Source organism: Syngnathus scovelli, chromosome 19 (genome assembly GCF_024217435.2).
Source record: "Syngnathus scovelli strain Florida chromosome 19, RoL_Ssco_1.2, whole genome shotgun sequence".
NCBI lineage: Eukaryota > Metazoa > Chordata > Actinopteri > Syngnathiformes > Syngnathidae > Syngnathus > Syngnathus scovelli.
In genome coordinates, this window is record NC_090865.1 from 7,194,296 (window position 1) to 7,215,898 (window position 21,603).

General features: G+C 48.3%; 5 protein-coding genes across 12 annotated transcripts; 4 read left to right on the plus strand and 1 right to left on the minus strand.

Annotated features, from left to right (window-relative positions):
- Positions 1-176: 176 nt before the first annotated feature.
- LOC125987450 (G-protein coupled receptor 3) lies at positions 177-3,612 on the minus strand. Its single transcript, XM_049751859.2, has 2 exons — positions 3,399-3,612; positions 177-2,486 (listed from the first exon to the last, which is right to left on the minus strand). Exon 2 carries the CDS (start codon positions 2,461-2,463, stop codon positions 1,474-1,476), a length of 990 nt encoding a protein of 329 aa, XP_049607816.1. The 5' UTR covers positions 2,464-2,486; positions 3,399-3,612; the 3' UTR covers positions 177-1,473.
- cd164l2 (CD164 sialomucin-like 2) lies at positions 3,516-7,012 on the plus strand. Its single transcript, XM_049751899.2, has 7 exons — positions 3,516-3,794; positions 4,229-5,017; positions 5,104-5,190; positions 5,322-5,414; positions 5,487-5,522; positions 5,603-5,756; positions 6,300-7,012. Exons 2-7 carry the CDS (start codon positions 4,939-4,941, stop codon positions 6,313-6,315), a joined length of 465 nt encoding a protein of 154 aa, XP_049607856.1. The 5' UTR covers positions 3,516-3,794; positions 4,229-4,938; the 3' UTR covers positions 6,316-7,012.
- A 62-nt stretch (positions 7,013-7,074) lies between these two features.
- sytl1 (synaptotagmin-like 1) lies at positions 7,075-13,456 on the plus strand. Of its 2 annotated transcripts, none has more exons than XM_049751818.2 (13): positions 7,075-7,221; positions 7,973-8,111; positions 8,310-8,461; positions 8,565-8,676; positions 10,788-10,839; positions 11,085-11,189; positions 11,274-11,443; positions 11,586-11,688; positions 11,909-12,070; positions 12,257-12,335; positions 12,403-12,499; positions 12,625-12,830; positions 12,900-13,456. In XM_049751818.2, the coding sequence occupies exons 2-13, from the start codon at positions 7,975-7,977 to the stop codon at positions 13,043-13,045; spliced, it is 1,521 nt and encodes a 506-aa protein (XP_049607775.1). In that variant the 5' UTR covers positions 7,075-7,221; positions 7,973-7,974; the 3' UTR covers positions 13,046-13,456. The 2 variants fall into 2 exon arrangements, with proteins under 2 accessions (XP_049607775.1, XP_049607774.1); XM_049751817.2 differs by lacking the exon at positions 7,075-7,221 and adding an exon at positions 7,342-7,852.
- On the plus strand, positions 13,451-14,873 carry LOC125987465 (calaxin-like). Of its 6 annotated transcripts, none has more exons than XM_049751881.1 (7): positions 13,451-13,578; positions 13,681-13,813; positions 13,943-14,095; positions 14,169-14,273; positions 14,343-14,491; positions 14,554-14,658; positions 14,737-14,873. In XM_049751881.1, the coding sequence occupies exons 2-7, from the start codon at positions 13,756-13,758 to the stop codon at positions 14,794-14,796; spliced, it is 630 nt and encodes a 209-aa protein (XP_049607838.1). In that variant the 5' UTR covers positions 13,451-13,578; positions 13,681-13,755; the 3' UTR covers positions 14,797-14,873. The 6 variants fall into 6 exon arrangements, with proteins under 6 accessions (XP_049607838.1, XP_049607841.1, XP_049607837.1 ...); XM_049751884.1 differs by having other exon boundaries at positions 13,468-13,549; XM_049751880.1 differs by having other exon boundaries at positions 13,482-13,606.
- Positions 14,874-15,261: 388 nt separating this feature from the next.
- Positions 15,262-21,299, plus strand: pex1 (peroxisomal biogenesis factor 1). Of its 2 annotated transcripts, XM_049751725.1 has the most exons (23): positions 15,262-15,469; positions 15,747-15,896; positions 15,958-16,041; positions 16,113-16,227; positions 16,329-16,891; positions 16,969-17,088; positions 17,162-17,291; positions 17,395-17,501; positions 17,571-17,650; positions 17,729-17,864; positions 17,955-18,051; positions 18,127-18,297; positions 18,366-18,520; positions 18,605-18,794; positions 18,872-19,038; positions 19,101-19,235; positions 19,595-19,659; positions 19,823-19,965; positions 20,049-20,152; positions 20,210-20,575; positions 20,649-20,816; positions 20,879-21,009; positions 21,075-21,299. In XM_049751725.1, exons 1-23 carry the CDS (start codon positions 15,368-15,370, stop codon positions 21,145-21,147), a joined length of 3,552 nt encoding a protein of 1,183 aa, XP_049607682.1. In that variant the 5' UTR covers positions 15,262-15,367; the 3' UTR covers positions 21,148-21,299. The 2 variants fall into 2 exon arrangements, with proteins under 2 accessions (XP_049607682.1, XP_049607681.1); XM_049751724.1 differs by having other exon boundaries at positions 20,879-21,299.
- The last annotated feature ends 304 nt before the right edge of the window (positions 21,300-21,603 follow it).

A 21,603-nucleotide genomic window follows, 5' to 3' on the forward strand; every position in this document is an offset into this window, starting at 1 on the left:
CTGGCAAATCAGAAGCTACACGATAAAACAGGTGTGTTCGGACCTCCTCAGTGGGGGCTCTGTCGAACCCCTGAGACCGACTCACCGAACCCCTAGAGTTCGATCAAACCCAGGTTAAGAACCACTGCTCTAAAAGCTTCCATGATCCCTGAGGGAAAAAATGCTGACATCATCCAGTTGGAAAAAAAAATCATATTCATTATTCATCAGTATAAAATATTCACTCATTTGACAAAAAGGTTGTGCAACATACAGTCTCAATGGCTGAAAAGTGCCTTAGAAGTAGGAGAGCGTGTGCAAAAATAGAATCGGAGCTCTCCATTGGAACATTGTGTTTGCAAAACACACATTTCAAGTACATCATCACATTATTATTATTAAGCCTTTGGATCCAGTGAATTCAGCAACATGACTCTCATTGTGCCCCCGAACTCCCTCGCCCGCTCCATAACGGCACAAATGTCAATTGGGTGGGCGGGCGGCTGATTTTCACTGAGGGGGAAACTCGTGCAGCTACAAGTTTGTTGGCACGGGCACGGAGACGTCTGGTAGTAGTGGGAGTTCCTCCAAGATGGCCGCCGGCCAGAACAGTTCAGAATGTTCTGATGAGGACGATAAGGGAGGAGGACCTCACGTCCTGCTTCTAAACAAGAAACTGAGTGTGGAAGATTTCACACTCCGAGCACTACTTTGTGTTTAGCGCACGACTGGCATAGATTGTGACCTTGTTTGGCGGAGCCTGTTATTATCAAAAGATCATTCCTGCCTTTTTTAACAAGCTAAAATTGCACTTCATTACTCTTCAGATGTGACTTGAAACAATTCCAAAGAAACCTTGGTTGTAGATTCAGGATTTGGAAAACATTGATTTGACCTCTCTAAAGCCGCTTTCATGCAGTCTTCTCTGCAAATTGGTGCATCAGAAGCAACAGGACCTCTTCCAAGGCCACACCATGCTTATTGAGGGGGTATCCAACCCCTGCATAGTTCTGAATTTTCTCATGAGATAACAAGGCAGGGAAATCCTGGATTTACACCAAAATGATGGCTTTTCTTCGACTCATTTTCAGTTTCAATTCAAAAAGTGAAAATGTTGCCAAGTTGGCATTTCAGTCATCATATTGGTTTGGGGGTAATCCGGCAGCAAAACAGCAAATCAAGTTGCTGTGGAATGAATTGGACTGCCAAACTACTGGAGAAGAAGAGAAAATGCAAGAAAAGTGCGTTTTCTGGACCTGCCTTTTATCTTCTTTGAGGTAAACGTGCCGGCATCATGTAAAAACGCTCTCATGATGGCGCCGTTAACATCTGGCTTTTCCCCCAAAAACAATATAGTATGATGGCTACACACTGTGTTGACATTCTTAGATCTTTTACAACCTCTACAGAATGGGAAGGTTTCTTCCCCAGATCCAGGATTTGAGACCTGGGATTGTGTCCCAAAGTTTCTCATGATTGAGGCGACGCAAAGTCCTACACGTCTACAGGGCAGTGCAGCTGGGTGGCGTGGCTGCGAGGGCAGCAGGCGTGCAGCAGAACCTTGCGTATGTCTTTGTTCCTCAGACTGTAGAGCAGCGGGTTCAGCAGAGAGCTAAAGGCGGCGGGCACCAGGGTGGCATAGGTGTACAGCGGTGGGCTGGACGCATCACCCAGCAGCCCCCACAGTGAGAAAGGCATCCAACAACCCACGAAGACTCCGAGAACCAGCACCAAGCGGGAGAAACCTCGCCCGCCGCCGTGCTTGCCAGCCAGCGACTGGCTGGAGGGCAGGAAGTGCCTCTGAGTGGCGATGGCGTGAGCGTGGCGCCGTGCCACCCGACAGATACCGACGTACAGCTGCAGGGTGACCACCACCACCACCAGGAAGCCACCGCACAGCAGTGAGAGGTACGTCCGAGTGAGGGGAGGTGCCACTGAGCAAGAAGCTGGCTGATCCAAGCAATTCCAACCCATGGCGGGGCCCGCGCCCATGACGCAGGCACCCGTCCACACCAGAAGCAGGAGCAGGGCGGCACGCCGGCGAGATTGTTCTGAGCCGTAGGTCAGGGCGTGGCTCAATGAGAGGTAGCGGTCCAGGGCCACGCCCATCAAGCTGCACAGCGAGGCAGTCAACGAAGTCACCAGAAGACCCGACGTCACCAACTCGGCCCAATCGCCGGGCGCCAGGCAGAACAGGAACAGGAAGTGGGCTACCAGAGCCACACCGGCCAGAAGGTCGGCCAACCCCAGGCTGGCCAGAAGCAGGAAGACGGGAGCGCGCAGAGACGGCGTGGCCAGGATGGTGGTGACCACTACAGCGTTCCCGGCAGCGATGACGCTTCCCGAAATGCACAGGGCCACTCCCCACGCCGTCAGGGCCGGGGTTTCTCGGGCGGGCGGTCCGCCCCCTTGGTGGTCCCAAGCAAGGAAGGCGTCCGCGCCTGAAGACTCCTCCCACGGCAGCTCGGACGCATTCAGCCTCATGACCACGAGACAGCCGCTCAAGCCTGCATGAGGAAATTACTATTACTTTTAATGCATGATTCTTTTATACAAATTCAAGGCATTTCCCCATTTTTTAGGCTCTTCCCTCCTCCAAGCACAACCCAGCCACCGAAATCTGGAATTGTTTTAAAGAATATTGAATCTGATTAGCCTGATAGCAATTGCCTGTGTGCTTTTGAACAGAATACCATACTATTGATGACAAATATTAATAGACTTGCAAAAAATCTTTGCCTTCACATCATGGTCTTCTGCAAAGGTTGAATCAAGGGAAGCTGGACTCTTGTTTGTTTTCTATGACTTAGGCAAGTATGCTGTCAGGCTAATGATGTGAAAGTGCCCAATCTAAAACTCAATCCTCATATTATGAATAAACATTTTACTGCTGAAAAAATACCACATTTGTATCTTTGATATTAGTGTTAGTGCGATTAAGTGCTGGGGAGTGTTGCGGTCTCATAAAACCGCCCCCCCCCTTTCCCGTCCCCGCCCCTCCCGCCTTTCCCGTCCCACGGATGTCAAGACACGGTGTTCGGCCCGCGGGCAAGTGCAAATACCAGCGTGCTTCCCCACTGCCAATTAGGTAGCTCTCGTGCCTGGTTTGAGTGCAGCCCAATCATCCCATCATGCAGATGTTAATATAATAATAATAATTATTATGATGATTATTATTATTCTTATTACTGAGCCCAAAGTAGAGGGTGATGCGAGGTGTTTGTGAATAGATAGAATGCAAAGGGGGGTATTGCACCCCTTGTTGTGTAACCTACCTACGTATGTGCCACTGAGAATGAGCCGTAATTTTATATATATATATATATATACACATACACACACACACATGTATACACGTCTATATATACACACATAAATAATGTATGTATGTATGTGTATTAGTACATAGTCTAATTTACCTCAGGAAATTGATGATTTGATGTCCTCTTTGGTTAACGTTTATAATGTAAAATCCAAAATGATACAATCAAGCGGACTTCTCTCTTTTTCGCTGTCCTTTGTGTACTTCTGATCGGGGGAGATCCTCTTGGTGTTCCCGCTCCCGCTGTACTGGAGAACAGTCCTCTGCTCCTCCTTGTGGTTGCTCTAAAGCAAGAATGGATGCTGAGGTTCTCCGCGCGCCGTCCACAAGAGCACAACTGTGACGTCACGGGCAGGAGACACCCACCAATCAGGAGGCGAGGATACAGGCGAGGGGAGGGGGCGAGTGTTTGTGGAGTAATTTCATTCAGAAAAATGCGGCATCGAGATGATGGCACGCCCACTGCGGTCCACCGCCATTGTCCTCGTTTCTGGTGAGTAATGTCCAGTCGCACGCACGCACGCACGCACGCACGCACGCACGCAAGCACAAGTATATAGCCTTAATAATGGAGACCCCTCGGCTCACCGCCCTCCCCCCTTATTGTCTGAGTGCTCGCCACGGTGCTGAAACGCAGTCTTGACTCACGGGGGCACTTCATTAGGTACCCCTTTTTTTATTTTGATGCAATTTTTATATTCTCTCTTTTTACTTTCTTTTACGTGGTCTATTAAAAACTAAACGCTGTCACTCTCAAGGCAAAATATTTTGATATTTGTCTTTTGGAGTTATGCAACATTTCCTTAGGTCACCTGTTTATGTACAGCTGCTAACACGTCACAAAAATATCCCCCGCAGAATACATTGTGCGGATTAAACAGTCTCATGCTTTATTGTATGATTTGTGGTTATTATTGTGCGTTCAAGGTCACCGAGCAGGTGTGAAAGAGGCTTCCCTGGCTTGATGGCAAGCGTGGGTGTAGCATCACCAATGAGCGGAGCTTCCGCGTAAAAGGGAATCGCGACCATATAAGGACACTTCCTGCCTGTGACGTCGTCGGCGCCTTTCTCTCCCAAATCACCTTCGCTTACGTTTGCAAATCAGCACCTTGTGATTTGCTTTACACTTTGGATGTGATAGAGCTGCGGGGTGTTATGACACCGGAATCAAACACCTGAGTGTGCAAGTGTGAGATGCGGATGAGTCAAAACAGCGACAGTGTTAACAAGTAACAACCACCCACCAAACCACTTGGAAGCACATGGCCGCAAGCATCAACATACAGTACATTTGAAAATTCATAGCTTCTCCGGTCAAGAAATGTCCATTTATGATCGTCTCAGCACTATCAAGTTCTAGTTAGCAATTTGATCAGTGATCTATTTCCGCTCCATCTATTCTAAAGTGTACATTATTTGTATTTGTACATGTGGTGTTCGGGTGACCTGAGGTGGGTCTTGTTATGGTTGCCTAGCGACCAAAGTTTGGATCACATTACACGGACACAGACACACACACACTTTTAGTTCTCTTGCTGCCATTGTCACATCGCTCCTCAGGACTCGGCCTTCTGGCGGAATTATTTACTGTTTGTATTCTTATTCATTTTGGGGGAGTCACTATAGTTTGGTCCAGAATGCAGAATCTATCTGTGAAGATGTTCTTCTGCGCATTGCTGCTGGCGGCGGTGGCTTACTATGTGCACTCCCAAGCGGGTAACACTTGTTATTCTGACTTGATTGACCTCCTGTCAAGAAAAGGTCTGCTTAACTTGATTGACAGTTCTTGTCCTTACTTTAAGATTGCAGTCAAGCTCAGTCATGTGACCTCTGCGTTGGTGACTCCATGCTCAACCTAACTGGCTGCGTCTGGAAGCTGTGTCCTGATGGTAAAACACGCGCACGCACATTGACAGTAATTCCTGCATGGCAGCTGCTGTAACGTGAGCTGCTGCTGTTTGTAGAGCCTAAATTATTTAGCATTCCACAACGCGCACATATTGAAGTCATTATGACTCAGGTAACGACACCGGGGTGTGCGTGACGGACCAGGGCAACGTGCCCGACAGCTCCAGAAACTGCAGCTGGACCCGCGTGTCGGAGCTCTGCACCGGTACGCCGCCGCCACTAGATGGTGCCGAAAAATGCTAACCGCTGACGCGATAATTTGTGTTTTTCCGTGCAGTGGTGGAGACAGTGGCCGAAGGAGGCGGTGACTCAGGTAAAAGGACTTGGCGTCACTCTTGCGTCAAGGGCTCCTGACTTGCAATATTGCTGAGCGTGCGTTCCTCTCTCACTCAGACGCGGGTGGCAAAGCGCGGCCGCAGCTTTCCCCGGCCAGATTCAACTTGTCCAGCTTCATCGGCGGCGTGGTGCTAGTCCTCTGCTTGCAGGCCGGTGGCGTGCTCGCCATGCGCTTCCTGAAGTCCAAGGAGCAGAGCGACTACGACCCCATGTGAGGCGCCGCAACACCCACAGTGTCCGTGTGTGCTTAAATAAATTTGTAACATTTGTGTTTAACTAATTTATATTTAATTAGACAAAATGAATACGAATAATATATTACAAAAATTAAATATGTTTCATTCATCATTTGTAATCACTCAAAATAATAAATATGACAGTAATTTCGGTATTAATTAATTAGTGGCCTCTAGTGGCAATGCAGGAACATTGCTGCCCCGGGCACATTAGTCCAGGATGCCAACTAGTATTAAACTTACTTTGGACCGTCTAATTTTGCGTGAGCTTTTGTGTTTTGTTGTGATTCCATCACAGGCACAATGACAGCACATCACACTCATTGTTGATGGGTAAAAGTATTTGGAGGCAACATTTTTAGTGTCCCAATACTTTTGTCCACATGCTGTTCAAGTTGCATCCCAGTGTTGACGTCATCCCCGTGTGTGTGTGTGTGTGTGTGTGTGTGTGTGTGTGTGTGTGTGTGTGTGTCTCTGTCTGTGTCTGTGTGTATCTGTGTGTGTGTGCGTGCGTGCAGAGAGCAACCTCAGTGAAGTGACCGAGCGGCGACGAAGGACGTCGAAAGGATGGAGCGACTCACGGGATGGTGACGACAAGACACTGCATTTTTACGATTGGTCGCCGTGATCCCCCTCCCCTTCTACCCCTTCAAGTAGGACTGGAAGCACATCACTTCCCTTCTACTATTTTCATTTGTGTGTATGTATTTTGCGTTGAATTGTGTTTAGTGCATTTTCACACTTTGATTGCCAGTTGAGCTCTTCATTCTTAATGAATGTCCAGTGTGGATCAGGGTGGAATTCACCCCGATCGAGGCCTCCGAGCAGGCACTTTCCGAAACCTCTCACTCACTCCCAATTTGGCCCAGAACCAAAAAGGCTTGAATGGACCCTCATAAAACCTCAGTGACCATGGCCAGCATCCAATTTTGTTGACAAAAGAAGGGGCCGGGGTGAGTCGTTCTCATTCTGAGCATTCCTTGGACAAATGTTGACTTCGACTAAACAAAGTAACCCATCGAAACATTTCAATAATAACTTTAATTCTACTGTAAGTGAGTATTTCCATGCATGAATTGCACCACACTGCTCCTCAGTGGCCGAGCAGAAAATCAAGTCTTTTTTTCTTCTTTTTTTTTCTGGTTGTACTTTGAAGTTTTGTTTAAAGTTGAGCTTTGGAAGTTGTTGTTCATGTTTATCTAACCTGATTTCAATATCAATCCCAAAATGAGTGTGAGTTCTATTTGTTATATATTCATTCATTTACATCCCACGAACACCTCCTCCCTCCCACAGACAGCAGAGGGCGTTCCCCGAGTTGACGCAACACACAAACACACACTTGATACACACACGCACACAGTCCACCACATACGCGCTCAGCACAAGTTTGCGGCAAACTTTCTACGCATGGACCTCCGCGTTACTATCAATTAAAAGGTAAAGTTATACAATTTTGTGTGCGTGTTGTTTTTGTTTGTTTGTCACGCTGCTTTGCTGCCGGCCCTTTAAAACTGGTGACAGGTGTTTAGTCTCACACGCACGGTCTGAGACGTCAAATAGTCGTCACATTGCGAGCATGTGCTGAGAGAATACGCAAACATGTTTGTGAAAGAGACGCAAAAATATGTCGCGAAATGGCCGTTTGTCATTCTTTTGTTTTGCGTCGCCTCAGCTCGAGCTGATGTTAGCGCAGTTCCGTTTGGATCAACTGCGCCGCCTATGCTGCGCATGCACCAAGTCCCTCCTCGGCTGCCTGGAGGCAACGTGCACACGCACGCAAGATGGCTTAAATGAACGTGAGCAGGAAGTAGACAGGAATAACAAACCTAACTACATTGAAAAGTTGCTGAGTCATAAAAAAAAATATATCGATGTTTTCTGTCATGTTTCTTCTCATTGAACTGTCCCCGTGGTTCTGTGGTTGAGGAACAGTTGGCAGCTTCGAGTTGCTTCCAGACGAGATGTCAGTAGAAATTAAAGGTCACGACAGGCCAAGCACCGAGTTACATGTGGACCGCAGGAGTTGCAAGACAAGTTGACAACAATACTGAGAGTTCAGGAGCTCCTGGTGAGACAGAGGCCAATAAACCTTGCCACGAGAGGACGTGCTCAATAGGCGGAGTTGCTCGCAACTTGTTGCTTTGCAACTTGTCACATGACGGAGTCTTTTTTTTTTTTTTTTGGACAGGCATGGAGGGGGACGTGGAGACCGACAATGGCCTGGGGTCTCTGGACTTGAGCCACCTAACGGAGGAAGAGCAGGACAGCATCTCGCAGGTGCTCCTGCGAGACTTGGATCTGCGACTTCAAGACGAAGGACGCTTGAGGTCAGAGGTGAACCGCAGCCTTTTGCACAACATTGGCCACGCAAGGGTCAATGCATTTGGACAGTGAGGTTCAAGTGAGGGACTAAGAGGAATGTGTTTCACAGGACACACCCATGCATGGTTCACTTTTCACTAATTACCTTGCGAGATGATTAAACAAGAACGCCGCCGTCACGCGCGTGTTTGCTGTGTCAACAGGATGCTGGCGCAGAACAGAGTCGACCCGGCGCGGCTGCACACGCAGTCCGGGGCGTGGTTCCGCGAGGCGTCCAGCAGGCGCCACCGGGGCCACATGTCTGGCTCGGACCTGGTGCGTGCCACCATACGCCGCCGCACGCCAAAGGTCAACGGTTAGTCTGCGACAGCCAAATGTGTGTCTCAACAAACATTTACTAAGGTGTGGTGATGTGGTAAACAAAGAGATTTTTATTTTTGGGCGGGGGGGCTCCATAGTAATGGAGTTGTCGAGGGCCGGTCTGTTCAATGGCGAGGCGGAGGAACCCTCAAGCAGTTCCTCTCAGGAGGCCGAGGCGCGATTGAAGGAGGTGGCGGAAGACATTCCAGCGTGAGTACAGTAATCCCTCGTTTATTGCAGATAATTGGTTCCAAGACCAATTATAGGTGAAAAACTGCAAAGTAGTGCCACCCGCTCATTATTTTTTTTGTGTATCAATAAATGTATATTAAACCATATAAGTGTATATGTTATCATTAGAACATTAAATAATAGTTTCAAGAATGTAAATACTATATTAATAGTATAAATGACAGACAATAATGTATAGATACTATAAATATAAATATGATACGTGTGTGTTTGTGTAACATATGTATGTAGATGTAGCTAAAGTATACATACTGTAAATAGGTTTTTAGAGCTCTTATTATTATAACAACTTTTTTATAACAAGGTACAAGTGTACATACTGTAAATATGTTTGTAGAACTTTTATTATAAAAAAAATTATAACAAGGTACAATACTGTAAATCAGGGGTCACCAACTTTTCTTAAACCGAGACCTATTTCCTGGGTACTGATTAAGGCAAAGGGCTACCAGTTTGACACACACTTCTGAAATCGCCAATTTGCTCAATTTAGCTTTCACTATGTGTTATTATTGTCATTTCCAGTCCACGTGTAAGTGTGATTTTAACAAGAATAGCAAAAATACAGTCAAACCTCGGTTTTTGACCACGATCAGTTCCAGAAGGCGGTTCGAGAAGCGAATCGGTCGAATTCCGAATCTATTTTTCCCATTACAAATAACGGAATTTTTTTAAATCCGTTTCAAGACAAAAAAACCCCCGCCTTTTTAAAGCATAATTTTTATTTGCGCATATTTGTCTGATCGCGCAACTGCAGCGCACCGCCGAACATGCAACAGTAGCACGTCGCCGACCGCGCAACTGCACCGCGCTGGTCGCATTATTGTGACAGAGCCGTCGCTGAAATTTAGAAAATATTTTTAAAGTCCTGATGTACTTTCCAAAATTTAAGTGGACCTCAGTGCGCAGGGAGCTTAATTTGGTCCGATCGCGCAACTGCACCGCGCTGGTCGCATTATTGTGACAGAGCCGTCGCTGAAATTTAGAAAATATTTTTAAAGTCCTGATGTACTTTCCAAAATTTAAGTGGACCTCAGTGCGCAGGGAGCTTAATTTGGTCCGATCGCGCAACAGCAGCGCGCCGGGCGCTCACTGTCGCATTGCTTTAAGACGTCTTTGTGTTTTAGGATGCCTTTACTGCTCCCACTTGCTTTCTTTGGAGGCATGATTAGGGGTTAATACAATCCTCAAAGTAACCAAAAATACAATAACAACGGAGTCAGTCGGCATCCGGGCTGCGCAGTCGGGTTTTCTCGGGTCCTCCCGGCTCATCTCGCGAGGTTCGACCTCCGAATTTTGTTCGACAACCGAAGCAAAAAAATCCTAATGGACTTTTCAAAATTTAAGTGGACCTCAGTGCGCAGGGAGCTTAATTTGTTCCGATCGCACAACTGCAGCGCGCCGGGCGCTCAGTGTCGCATTGCTTTATGTGTTTTAGGATGGCTTTACTGCTCCCACTTGCTTCCTTTGGAGGCATGATTAGAGTTGATGCAATCCTCAGAGTAACGAGAATGTAATAACGAACGGAGTCAGTTGGCATGCGGGTCCTCTCGGCTCATCTCGCGAGGTTCGACAACCGAATTTCATCCGACATCCGAAGCAAAAAAATCTCGGATTTTTTGTTCGAATACCGATTTGTTCGAGAACCAGGACGTTCGAAAAACCGAGGTTTGACTGTAAAATAAATAGATGCAGCTCACTGACAAGTGCCGCTATTTGAGCTAATTTTAGAACAGTCCTGCAGGCGACTCATGCGGTCCTCACGGGCAACCTGTTGCCTGCGGGCACCGTGTTGGTGACCACTGCTGTAAGTATATTTTTAGAACTCTTATTATTATAACAACTTTTTGTATAACAAGGTAGAATTGTACGTACTGCAATTGTGTGGGCACTCCCTGCAACTTTCGTGCCATAATTCCTCAATTTAGAATCTTTATTTTGAATTTTTATTTTTTTGGGGAGGGAGGGATTCGCGATAAATGAACCGCGATGTAATGAGGGATTACTGTATTTTTTCCCCCAAGTCATCTGCTTGCTGATTTTTGACAACTTTTTTGTATGTTTTACAGGAGCCCATCTGGTTTTGTGTCCACACAAAGTAGGAACACAACGGCAACAAAGGTCTGTCAAGTCATCATTCCCAACTGTAATGGAGGAATTCTTCCGTATGTGACATTGCCAAGTTATGTATAAGCAGCTTTTCAATGTCAGTTTTCCTCTATGGATGCTCATAACCAAAAATTCAAATTTCCTATTGAAATGAATGCACCCCCACCCTCCCACTACCCCCAAACAAAAAAAACAAAATGTCTCTGCATATTGTGTGTTTGTGTTGTATAAATAAAGTTGTATTATGTGTTTTTTAGGAAGACTATCAGTGCTACAAAAGAGAGTCTGTATCTCTCTGCAGCATCCCGAGGGACTCGGAACCTTTGTCTTTGCCCCAAAACAACTTTCATTCCAGCTTCACGGTGCGAAGAGGGCCACTTTATTGCCTTCTGGATGAGTCAGTTTTACGTGACGCAGGATTTTTGTCCCGCGTGTGTTGTGCGTAGTTAAGCGGCGGCATGATGAGTCTGTTTAGCTCGGGGGTCTTTGGCGTGGTGGAGGTGCGGGGCCGCATGCAGTTCTCGCTGGCCTATGACGACCACAAGGGGGAGCTGCGCGTCAACGTGCACCGCTGCGAGGATATCTCGGCGGCGACCGACGAGAACCGCTCCGATCCGTGAGTGTTTCCAGGTGGTCAAGGCCAGCGTGGCCTTGATTAAATTTGTTTTATTGGCACGCCGCTCCACTTTTTGACCGTGTAACATTAATTGATGACGATTATGCTGAGCTGCAAGCTAACTTGACCCGCTACTTTTCAGATACGTCAAGTGTTACTTGCTGCCCGACATGTCGAATCGCAGCAAGAGGAAGACGGCTGTAAAGAAACGGACGCAGAACCCCGTCTTCGAGCAGACGCTCAAAGTGAGAACGCTGCAGTCTGGACACAACATTAGGAACACCTGCCAATGAGCTCCAACACGAGAGCTGCGAAACGCAAGGCCAACGCTGCAATAGCAGATCCTTTTAATAATTTCTATCCTTATAGACTGAATTTTCATGCAACTGTACCTAATGTTGTGGCTGGTAAGTCTTTATCAAAATACAAATGGCAGAGAATTTGCCAATTGAATTTTTTTCTCAGTACAAAGTACGCCAAAATGAGCTGAATAGTCGCACCCTCAACCTATCCGTGTGGCACGCCGAGCCTTTGGCCAGGAATGTTTTCCTGGGCGAGGTCGAGGTGGCGCTGGGCGTCTGGGACTGGACCAGCACGAAACGACTTTGGCAGGATCTGCAGCCACGGGTGAGGCACAAACACACACACATGAACATAATGGCCACTTAATTAGGAACATCAGCACAATTCACTGACCACTTTAATGTTTCTCAAGTGGGGGGGATGCTTTTGGCTGTTACATCATTTTGCTTCCTCGCTGGAGGAGCTCTTTGAATTCCAACTAAGCTTCTTCGTGTAATCTTGACGTGGCAGTTCTACTTGAGGCCGGACTGCATCAGCAGCCGCGGTACCCTCTTGTTCTCCATCAAGTTCATCCCGGAGGGATTTGAGGGTGAGCAAAGCAAACAAGGACTTAAAGACCAATTTAGAATGCCGACATCTCCTTTCTGTGACTTTAGGTGGTCTCCCACTCACGGGTGAGCTTCACATTTGGCTTCAGGAGGCTCAGGGTCTGCTGTCTAAAAAAGGGGGCGCCATTGACTCCTTTGTGAAGAGGTTTGTCTGCTCATCCTCCCGTTGAATCCGATGATGTCAGGTGGCGAGCCGGCGAGGAGCGGATGCTGTCAGCTGTTTGCTCGCCCCTACTTGAATGAAGTTGCGCTTTTTTGGCCTCTCACAAGTTACATCCTGCCCGACGCCGGCTGCCAGAGCGGCCAGAAGACCCAGGTGGTGAGGCGCTCCGTCAGCCCGTCCTACAATCACACCATGGTGTATGACGGCTTCCAGAGCAGCGACCTGGAGGAGGCCTGCGCCGAGCTGAGCGTGTGGCAGCGCGAGGGCTTCAAGCAACACGTAATTGGTGGCATTCGCCTCAGCTGCGGAACCGGTAAGACTCTGCCTGGGCCATTAAAAGTACGGTTTGAAAGTACATTCAAGGCACGGTTTCGTCGTGCAGGTCAGAGTTACGGCCAGGCAGTCAGGTGGATGGACTCCACGCAAGAAGAAGTCTCGGTGTGGACGTCCATGATCAAAAACCACAACCACTGGATCCAAGCCACCTTGCCCATCAGGACCAACTTGACGAGCCGTTTGTCCGAGTGACGGCATGTGCCACACACGGACCCAAGACTCTGTACTTTTTCAATCATTCCTCCTAGGGTAGATATTGTAAATGAGCTGCAGGATTAGAATAATTATGTCAGTTCCTGTTTGGTTCTCGAATTACAGCTGTGAGCGTGTCATTTCCTGATGTGATTCAATGTGAAACCCGTTAATCCTGCTTGGTCATCAACGCTTAGAAAAATGCACATAGTCATGCGCAAAAGCACAACACTTTTGTATTGTACATTTTTTGAGGCTCAAAATATCAAGACTCCGCAACACATGACACACGTCTCATGACATCATCAAAGCTTTGGTCAAGAGAACGATGGCGAGACGCGACCGCTCTTCAGTAAAACTCTGCCTTCTAATCCACTCAACTTGTTAATAAAAGACATGTTGTCAACAAAATGTGGTCCATTTTCTTTTTTCACTCCATGGAACATACTCCAACACTGCCCGTCCTGCTTCATTCCCCGGGCAGCGAGACCTCTCGGTTGCCAGGTGGACGGACATGCTCCCGCGCTAGTCAGGTAGAAAGCGATGACGTTAGCCAGACAGGTAAAGCGCAAAATTCCATTTAAAAAAACACCCAACTACATTTCCTTTGGGTTTGGTTGTTTCTTATCTGCTAGCTGCTTGCTAAGGTGACTCCACGTCAACTTCCGACCCCAGGTTGCCTGTTCAGAGGCCAACATTAGGGGACAAACATGTCCAAGAGACTGATCCAAAACCTCGCCAAGGTCATCTCCAAACAAGTGGACCACTGTGAGTTGCTTTGCTGACAAAAGAATGTGGCCATTGTGGTCTGTGTTTCAATTCCAGATTGTTGGCAAGATGGAAAATGTTCCACTCGAATGTTAACAAACTCCAAATGAACGTCTCTTGTCTTGTCAGTCAATCCAACGGAGGTCGAGTCCCTTATTCGTGAGTATTACACCATTCTCGGGCAGACCACCACCACCGGCAAGAGCACCATGGACGAAAGGAAATTCAGAAGCATACTGGCCAATGAGTTTGGTCTCACCAGCAATACCATCATGGAAAGAGGTAATGCTTATGACACAGATGTAATTTATTTATTTGGGGGAGAGGCTTGGATCGGAACTGATGTGCTTACTAGTTTTCAGGACGTTTGACAGGGACAACGACAACATTGTCAGCTCCAAAGAGTGGGTGGAGGGCCTGTGCGTGTTCCTTCGTGGCACCTTGGATGAAAAAATCAAATGTAAAAGAAATAAAAACGCAAAGTGACCTTCAACTCGTCCAGCTAAACTGCCTTCCCTCTCCCGACTAGACTGCTTTCGCGTGTACGACCTGAGCGGAGACGAGTACATTGCCAGGGAGGAGATCCTTCTTTTGGTGAGGAACTGCCTGCGGCTGCATGGCGAAGAGGACCCTTACGACAGCATCAAAGACCTGGTGGAGATCACCCTCAAGAGGATGGTGAGACCCCGAGCACTGCACACCACTCGCTCCATTCAATTTAATAACTCTTCCGTTGACAGGACCACGACAATGACGACAGATTGTCTTTTGAAGACTACAAAAAGTCAGTGAAAGAGCTGAACATCGTGCTCGAGGCTTTCGGGAAGTGCCTCCCCAATGCCACGGTAACAGCTAGTAAATAAGGATATACATTGGTGACACACTAAGTGAATCATTGATTCATCTTTAATCTGTTTCGACAGAGGATTGAGCTTTTTGAGCAGCGCGTCTTCAGTAATAAAAAGCACTACAGAAGTCCATAGGCTTTCAACTATTTTGAAATGTTCTTCATTGTTTTCTAATGTGTAAATAAAAAGGTAATTTTAATGTTATTTTTCAATACATATCCATGTGTGGCTGCTGTGAATCAGACAACAATTTTTTATTTTCTCCATCAGAAAAACAACAAGAACGATATTGGTAAATTTTTTATTTTGTATTTACAGATAGTTTTCCCTTCACGTGCCTTAAAAACAGACCACAACTATTTTATAACATTACTTTATTATTACTATTTCTTTGATGAAAATTCACAAAAGGTGCCGTTATAGTGTTCACTCAAGCAGCCTCAGCGCGACTGTTCTTGTTGGCTTTTACAGCCACGATACGATTCCAGAACCCACATCCAATTGTTTGAACTTCAAATTAAAGCTCTTTCCTTTTCGGAAGTGGTAAGGCGTTTGAAGTTTTATTTTGAAAAATAAACCCCACATCCGTTTTTACTTTGAAACCAATCGCTGTCAGAGCGCATCGATGGGCGTTCCTCGATTGTTGAGTACCTATGCAGGCCAGGCGTCACGTTTGTATGTTAAAGTGAATGTGTGAGGCCGCAAAATGTATAGCGGCATCCACCCGGTGACGGTTGTGTTTATCAACGCTAAAAACTGCTTCCTCCATGTACCCGCTAAGTTAATTTCCCATCTGTCACTGAACGAGGTAAGCTAGCAACAGTTAGCCGCGTTTGTGGACTTTGGAATGTGAGTGAATGAATTCTTGAATTGCTTTAAATTTGAAAATTTTGAAGCTCATTTGAGAAACGAGTCTATGACACGTTTTTAGAAATGCTAACATGATGTCAAACACAAATGAAGAAAAAAATTAGATATGATTCGAAGAAAAAAGAGACACATTAACCAGCACTAATTGGTCCATGTTATTATTATTGTCTCCTGCTTTCTGTCCTCCAGCATGACGTCAGTGACTTTTGTCTTAGAACCAGGCCTTGGAGTTTTTCAGCAGCCATGACAGCCCTCCAGCCTTCCTCAGCTGGACTGTGAGCCACAGCTCCTGCGGCTTGGACGACCACCGCGTGGAGCTGTGCAGACACCTGGCAGAGAAGCTGGGCCTGCAGGACGGACAGGAGGTAAAAGTCCGTCTGTTGTTGTGCCGCCGCGCCTGGTTTACTCGCTGGTTGTGTTCCTCAGGGGTTCTTGAGGGCCTGTCAACAGGTGTCGTCGGTACATCGAGTGTTTGCGGAGCCACTCTCGGCTGACGACTGGGAGATCTTAGTATGTTCTCGCCTGACTTGAGAGAGACAAAAATAATTGCATGTGTCCTTCATATGTCCTGATATTTCCAGGAGCTCCATAGTGGTGCACTGGAGCAGAAGCTTTTGGATCAAATTCGAGTGGTGTTCCCAGGTGCTGTTTTTCCCGTATGGGTAGATGGCCACACAGTCATTTACATCCAAATAGGTATAAAATGCGATACTGTGCATTTTGCATGTTGGACATTTTGTTGGACTTTCGATGTCTTCCTGTAAGTACGTTTTCAAGCTTAGCCCCTTTTCTTGCAGCATCCCTGTCGCCTTCGGTTCCTTATGGTCGCCTGGAGACCTTCACGGAACTCGCGGTGACGCTCAAGGAGCACGCCAGACGCCCTGAAGGGCCTCCCCGCTTCCACTCGGCACCACTGCCCACACCTGCAGCCCCCTCTCAGCAATGTGGCGGCGTAACGGACTGGGAAAGTCTGTTTGGCTACGTGACAAATGGCGCGAGTGCCCCGCTTAAAGAGCTCCCATCAGTACCAGACGTCCCCGCCTTGCTTGCCGACGCCCTCTACAGAGTATGCGGCGCACCGCCTCCGTCTCTGGCCGCCGCCGGCCACGTGGCACCCGGCGTGCTTCACGTCTTCCCGTTGAGCCATTTGTCGGATTTCCACATCGCCGAAGTTCGGCCGGAGCTGACGTACGGGCTGCTGTCCAAAGTGCTTTCGCCCACGGAGCGAGCTAACTTAGAGAAGAAGAAGAGCTCAGAGGAGGCGAAAGGACGAGAGGCCACGGTTGTGCGCTTGGTGTGCCACGGGAGCGATATGCAAAGACGACGCACGGAGGGAGACATCCACACCGGTCGAGTCTGGGTAAGACGGAAAAAATGCAATTGCACTCATCCAAGATTTTCTCTGCTTTGACACGATGATTTTCCTTTGCGCCACAGATTCCTCCAGCCTTGTCTGTCAGGCTCAACATCCTCCCACATTCAGCCGTGAGAATAAAGCCGGTCAAGTCCACCGTCAAAGTGGCGACCTTCATTCAACTCCAGCCTCTAACAGCATTGGTGCGTTTCAAACTGATGTCTGGCTCTTCATGTCATTTTTTATGGCATTTTCCCAAAATGTCTTCCTCCTCAGATGGAGGCGGAGGAGTCTGAGGAGGAGGCCGTCCAGACGGCCTTCCTTGATTGGCTGCACAGCCAGACTCACCCATCTTTGGCCTGCTTGACGCCACGAGTCGGCTCCGTCCTCATAGACGCCACCGACGGTGATTCACATCCGAGTGTCTTTGATAACCGCCTGCTTACATGTCATTTTTTTGGGTCGTTTCAGTTGCAAGGCACCTGACCACGTGGGTCTTTTCCTTCCAGACAAGTTGGAGTTTGCTGTCACGGTGCTAAAACCAGAAGCTGAGAGCGAAGCGCCCGACCAGCTGTTTCTGCTCTCACCTTCCGTCTTACAGAAGAAGCACATCAAGGTTGACTCCTTGTTTTGTTCCACACGGATTCATTCCAAGTTCATCTCACACATCGCGTCTCACATCTAGGTAGTCCGGGAACCAGCATCCGCACCCGCTGCTCAAGCGGACCCGCCAAAACAAGATCTGCCCTCTTTAGGTTGTCTCGGGTGAGCAGGACAGAGCGTCAGCCCGTATTTTCCAACTCTTGCTTTCAAAACATAATTGTCCACGTCTCTCGTCTTCAGCGGTGTGGACGAGCTCAGCCGACAAGGTTTTGAGTTCATCTCATTTAGTCTGCTGGCGACTCCGTTGGGCAGAGAACTGCTGGGAGTCATTGGACGAGGACTCAAAGGTGGAGCGCTGCTCATCACCGGCGCGCAGGTGAGATTACGTCATGTGGTTGTAAAAAAGAAAGCATCCGAGCAACATGAAAGTGAACTCGTTCAATAGTAGCTGGGTGTCTTTCCGTAGGGCAGCGGAAAGAGCACCCTGTCCCGCGCCCTCTGCAGAAAAGCTGCAGATGAGCTGGACGCGCACGTGGAAGTTTTGGATTGCAAAAAGTTACAAGGTAGCCTGTCCGTCGTAGCACAGCATAGGACCAATTTTTTATTTTTACATTTGTGTCCCAACTTTGTTTTCCTAGGCAAAAGGGTGGAGAGCATCCGCCAGACGCTGCGGGACGTTTTCACGCAGGCAGAATGGAAGCAGCCCTCCGTGGTCCTCCTGGACGACTTGGACCACGTGAGCCGGGCGCCGACCACGCCTGAACACGAGCACGGCCCAGAGGCGCTGCTGTACCTGCACGTGGCGCAAAGTATGTCCGCGGCGTTCTTCTTGCTGTCAGATGGAACCTCGTATGATTTGGTGTTGCGGTCGTCGTAGGCTTGTTGGACCTCGTCAACGAGATGATGGAGGAGGACACGCTGATGTGCTTGATAGCGACCAGTGAGAGCAAATGCTCTTTACACGGCACGCTCACGCAAGTGCAAGGAACACACTTCTTCCAGGCCTTCGTTCACATCCAACCGCCTGACAAGGTCCACAGATGACTGATCTGTATATTGGCACACACAATGTCAGAAAAAAAAAGTCCAATCTGTTATGTGTGTGTGAATGTGTAGACCCAGAGAGCAGACATCCTCTTTCATGCCATCCGAACGAGGTGCGGCCCGTCCCAGCCGGATTCTCAGTATGTGGACCTGGCCGCTGTTGCCAAGGAGACAGAGGGCTACCTGCCTCAAGATCTCCAGCTGCTGTTAGAGCGAGCCCTCCACACTAACGCGGCACGTCAACAACAAAATGACAGCTTCGGTAACTTTGAAGGTGTTACTGGCTCGCTCGGATCCCGCCTACTTGAGTCATTTGAGCCCGTGCTGTTTTTTTTGCAGATGAGCCTCTGTCGCGTCAGGACTTTGCAGAGGCATTTGATGACTTCATCCCGCCCTCCAGGTGGGGGGCAGACCTCCATTGTCCCAGCGGAGGGGGGCTGGAGACGGTGGGGGGACTGACGCAAGTGCAGCAGCAGTTGATGGACACCATTTTGCTTCCCGCCAAGGTCATCCAAAGGACACGCAAGTGGCTATTTTGAGGGGCGCTCATGGCTGCGTTGCCTTTCAGTATCCCGTCCTGTTCTCCAAGCTTCCCATCCGCCATCGCTCAGGAATCCTGTTGTATGGCGCGCCGGGCACAGGAAAGACGCTGCTGGCCCATGCCGTCGTCAAAGACAGTGGCATGAACTTCATCAGCATCAAAGTACGTGTGAGCAGACAAACCAAAGAAAAGTTTGAAGCCACTGCATCACCACATGGTTTGAACATTGAATTCATTTTTTGTTAGAGTTCAGTCAAAGTCTGCTTTATTGTCAATTTCTTCACATCAAGACACACAAAGAGATCAAAATTATATTATATATATTATATTATGATATATTATATAGGTCCACGGACAACAAAACATTCAAGTAAACAATGCAAAAAGTAAAAGCAAGAAGGCACATACAATGAATAATAAGAGCAACATGGATGAAATGGAGCAATTGTGCATTGTTGCTGTGTCTTTATTTGTATGTTCATTCACGTATGCCATTGTGTGCGCGTGTGTGTGTGTTTCAGGGTCCAGAGCTTCTGAGTAAATACATCGGCGGAAGCGAGCAGGCGGTGCGAGATGTTTTCCAAAGGTGATGAGTGCTCGTCGTTCCTCTCATTCCACCATTTTTTGTTGTCATAACTATACCTCCTTTAAGTTGGTTGTTGTAAGCAAAAATATTGAGGAAACTGTAAATCATCATGACTCTATCACTGGACTCTTCTTTTTTGTAATCACTGCTTTTCTCGGAACAGGGCTGAGGCGGCCAAGCCTTGCGTGGTCTTTTTTGATGAGTTTGATTCGTTGGCACCCAAGAGGGGTCACGACAGCACCGGCGTGACCGACCGTGTCGTCAACCAGCTGCTCACTCTACTGGATGGCGCCGAGGGCTTGCAAGGTGTGTATGTGGGAGTGGTGAAACCCAAACTAGTTGCGTGTGCCAGAGTGGCATCTCCTCATGGCACCATGTTTGTCTTTCAGGTGTTTACGTGCTGGCCGCCACCAGTCGTCCGGACCTCATCGACCAGGCTCTGCTGCGTCCAGGCCGACTAGACAAGTCGCTCTACTGCCCTCCGCCCGGCGAGGTCTGATGATGTCGCAGGAAGTTTTACAGGCCATCTCAAAACCTTGTCGTCCGGCAGGAGGACCGCTTGGCCATCCTGAAGATTCTGAGCGCTGGTGTCCCCTTGGCCCCCGACGTGGACCTGGAGGAGCTGGCGGCGCAGACCCACGGCTTTACCGGCGCCGACCTGAAAGCGCTGCTCTACAACGCCCAGCTGGAAGCGCTAAACGCCGGCCCGGAGACTACGTGCGACATGAGCCTGTCTTCCATGATATTCCCCAACAACAGCAGTGGTTCCGACGATCTGGCGGACGACGGCGAGGGAGACGGCTACGTGAGCCTGGAGCCTGCCGACCTTCTGGTGTCGGACAAAAGTCACCACCAAAAGGGCGGCGACGCCTGGAGGCTCTACTTCGGAAGCTCCTTCGAGTCTGTCGAAGACAGTGTATGTAGGATATGGATGTCCGATGGTGCTCAATTGCAAGAGGCTAAAAAGTGAACTTTTTCTTTTCCCCCAGCACGTCTCCGAACATGACTCGGACAGTCCGACCCCCGAGTGCAGTTTCTCCCTGACTCCCCTCGCCATGGCTTCCCTCCAGAGCGGCTTCCGGGAGCTCAGCGACGAGGAGCTGCAGCGTCTCCAGCGGGAGGTGGCCTGCATCAAGCTCAACCACCGCCGAGCCAACGTGAGCAAGCCGTCCACGACATGCATTGCATTTGCTTGCGCTCTAAAAAAATCTGTCTTTAGGGGGAGCGTGTGCGTACACACTCCAGCTTAAGCCAGCCGGGCTTCCTGCTGCGTCGCTGCCACTCGCTTGCTGCTCTGGACACCACCAGGCCGTCGCTTAGCAAGGACGACTGGAGCCGATACACGACACTGTGGGTAGCGCACAACTTGCCGCGTGATACGCACAACAAAATATATTGTCCTCTTACGTTTGCAGGTACGAGGCATTTTCGGGAGGCAGGACTGCTGCGCAAACATTCCAACCGGGACAACGCGTCACCTTAGCGTGACGACGCACCGAAACAGGCATTTGTTGCTTATCATGTTTTCGTTCTTTTTTTTTTTTTTTTTCTTGTTGCTGTTTCAACTGCACTCTTCTCGGACAACGTCTGCCCAAATTGTTTGTATTTGGAGATTCTAAAATAAAGAGTAAGTTAAGAAAGTTGTGACGTTAATCCAACCCACATTTTCGCGTGTATTGAATTTAATCTTCTCGCTTCATGTGCGCATATCTGCAAAGTGCTTGGAGGCACCTTACATTGAAGGCAATCTTGAGGCAAACACTGAAGCTACATTTGGAAGCTAATGTTGAAACTAACATTGTCGCTAACATGGGCAACGAACATTTGTCTTCCTCGGTTCCTTGCAAAGCTTGTACAGGGGGTCCACGGTTTACGACTTACTCGAGTTACGCTGTTTCGTGTTTACGACACACGTCTCATATATTATTTTTTTTATACTGTTTA

Bases quoted from the DNA above. Each gene is read 5' to 3' on its own strand.
- LOC125987450 (XM_049751859.2), bottom strand. From the start codon at position 2,463: ATGAGGCTGAATGCGTCCGAGCTGCCGTGGGAGGAGTCTTCAGGCGCG.
- pex1 (XM_049751724.1), top strand. From the start codon at position 15,368: ATGTATAGCGGCATCCACCCGGTGACGGTTGTGTTTATCAACGCTAAA. The intron at 18,298-18,365 runs GTATGTCCGCGG...CGGTCGTCGTAG, and splicing joins GTACCTGCACGTGGCGCAAA to GCTTGTTGGACCTCGTCAAC. The intron at 18,521-18,604 runs GTCCACAGATGA...GTGAATGTGTAG, and splicing joins ACATCCAACCGCCTGACAAG to ACCCAGAGAGCAGACATCCT.
- LOC125987465 (XM_049751881.1), top strand. From the start codon at position 13,756: ATGTCCAAGAGACTGATCCAAAACCTCGCCAAGGTCATCTCCAAACAA. The intron at 14,492-14,553 runs GTGAGACCCCGA...TTCCGTTGACAG, and splicing joins AGATCACCCTCAAGAGGATG to GACCACGACAATGACGACAG. The intron at 14,659-14,736 runs GTAACAGCTAGT...CTGTTTCGACAG, and splicing joins AGTGCCTCCCCAATGCCACG to AGGATTGAGCTTTTTGAGCA.
- sytl1 (XM_049751817.2), top strand. From the start codon at position 7,792: ATGTGGACCGCAGGAGTTGCAAGACAAGTTGACAACAATACTGAGAGT. The intron at 8,462-8,564 runs GTTAGTCTGCGA...GGGGCTCCATAG, and splicing joins CCGCACGCCAAAGGTCAACG to TAATGGAGTTGTCGAGGGCC. The intron at 10,840-11,084 runs GTCTGTCAAGTC...TGTGTTTTTTAG, and splicing joins GGAACACAACGGCAACAAAG to GAAGACTATCAGTGCTACAA.
- cd164l2 (XM_049751899.2), top strand. From the start codon at position 4,939: ATGCAGAATCTATCTGTGAAGATGTTCTTCTGCGCATTGCTGCTGGCG. The intron at 5,191-5,321 runs GTAAAACACGCG...ATTATGACTCAG, and splicing joins CTGGAAGCTGTGTCCTGATG to GTAACGACACCGGGGTGTGC. The intron at 5,415-5,486 runs GTACGCCGCCGC...TTTTCCGTGCAG, and splicing joins CGTGTCGGAGCTCTGCACCG to TGGTGGAGACAGTGGCCGAA.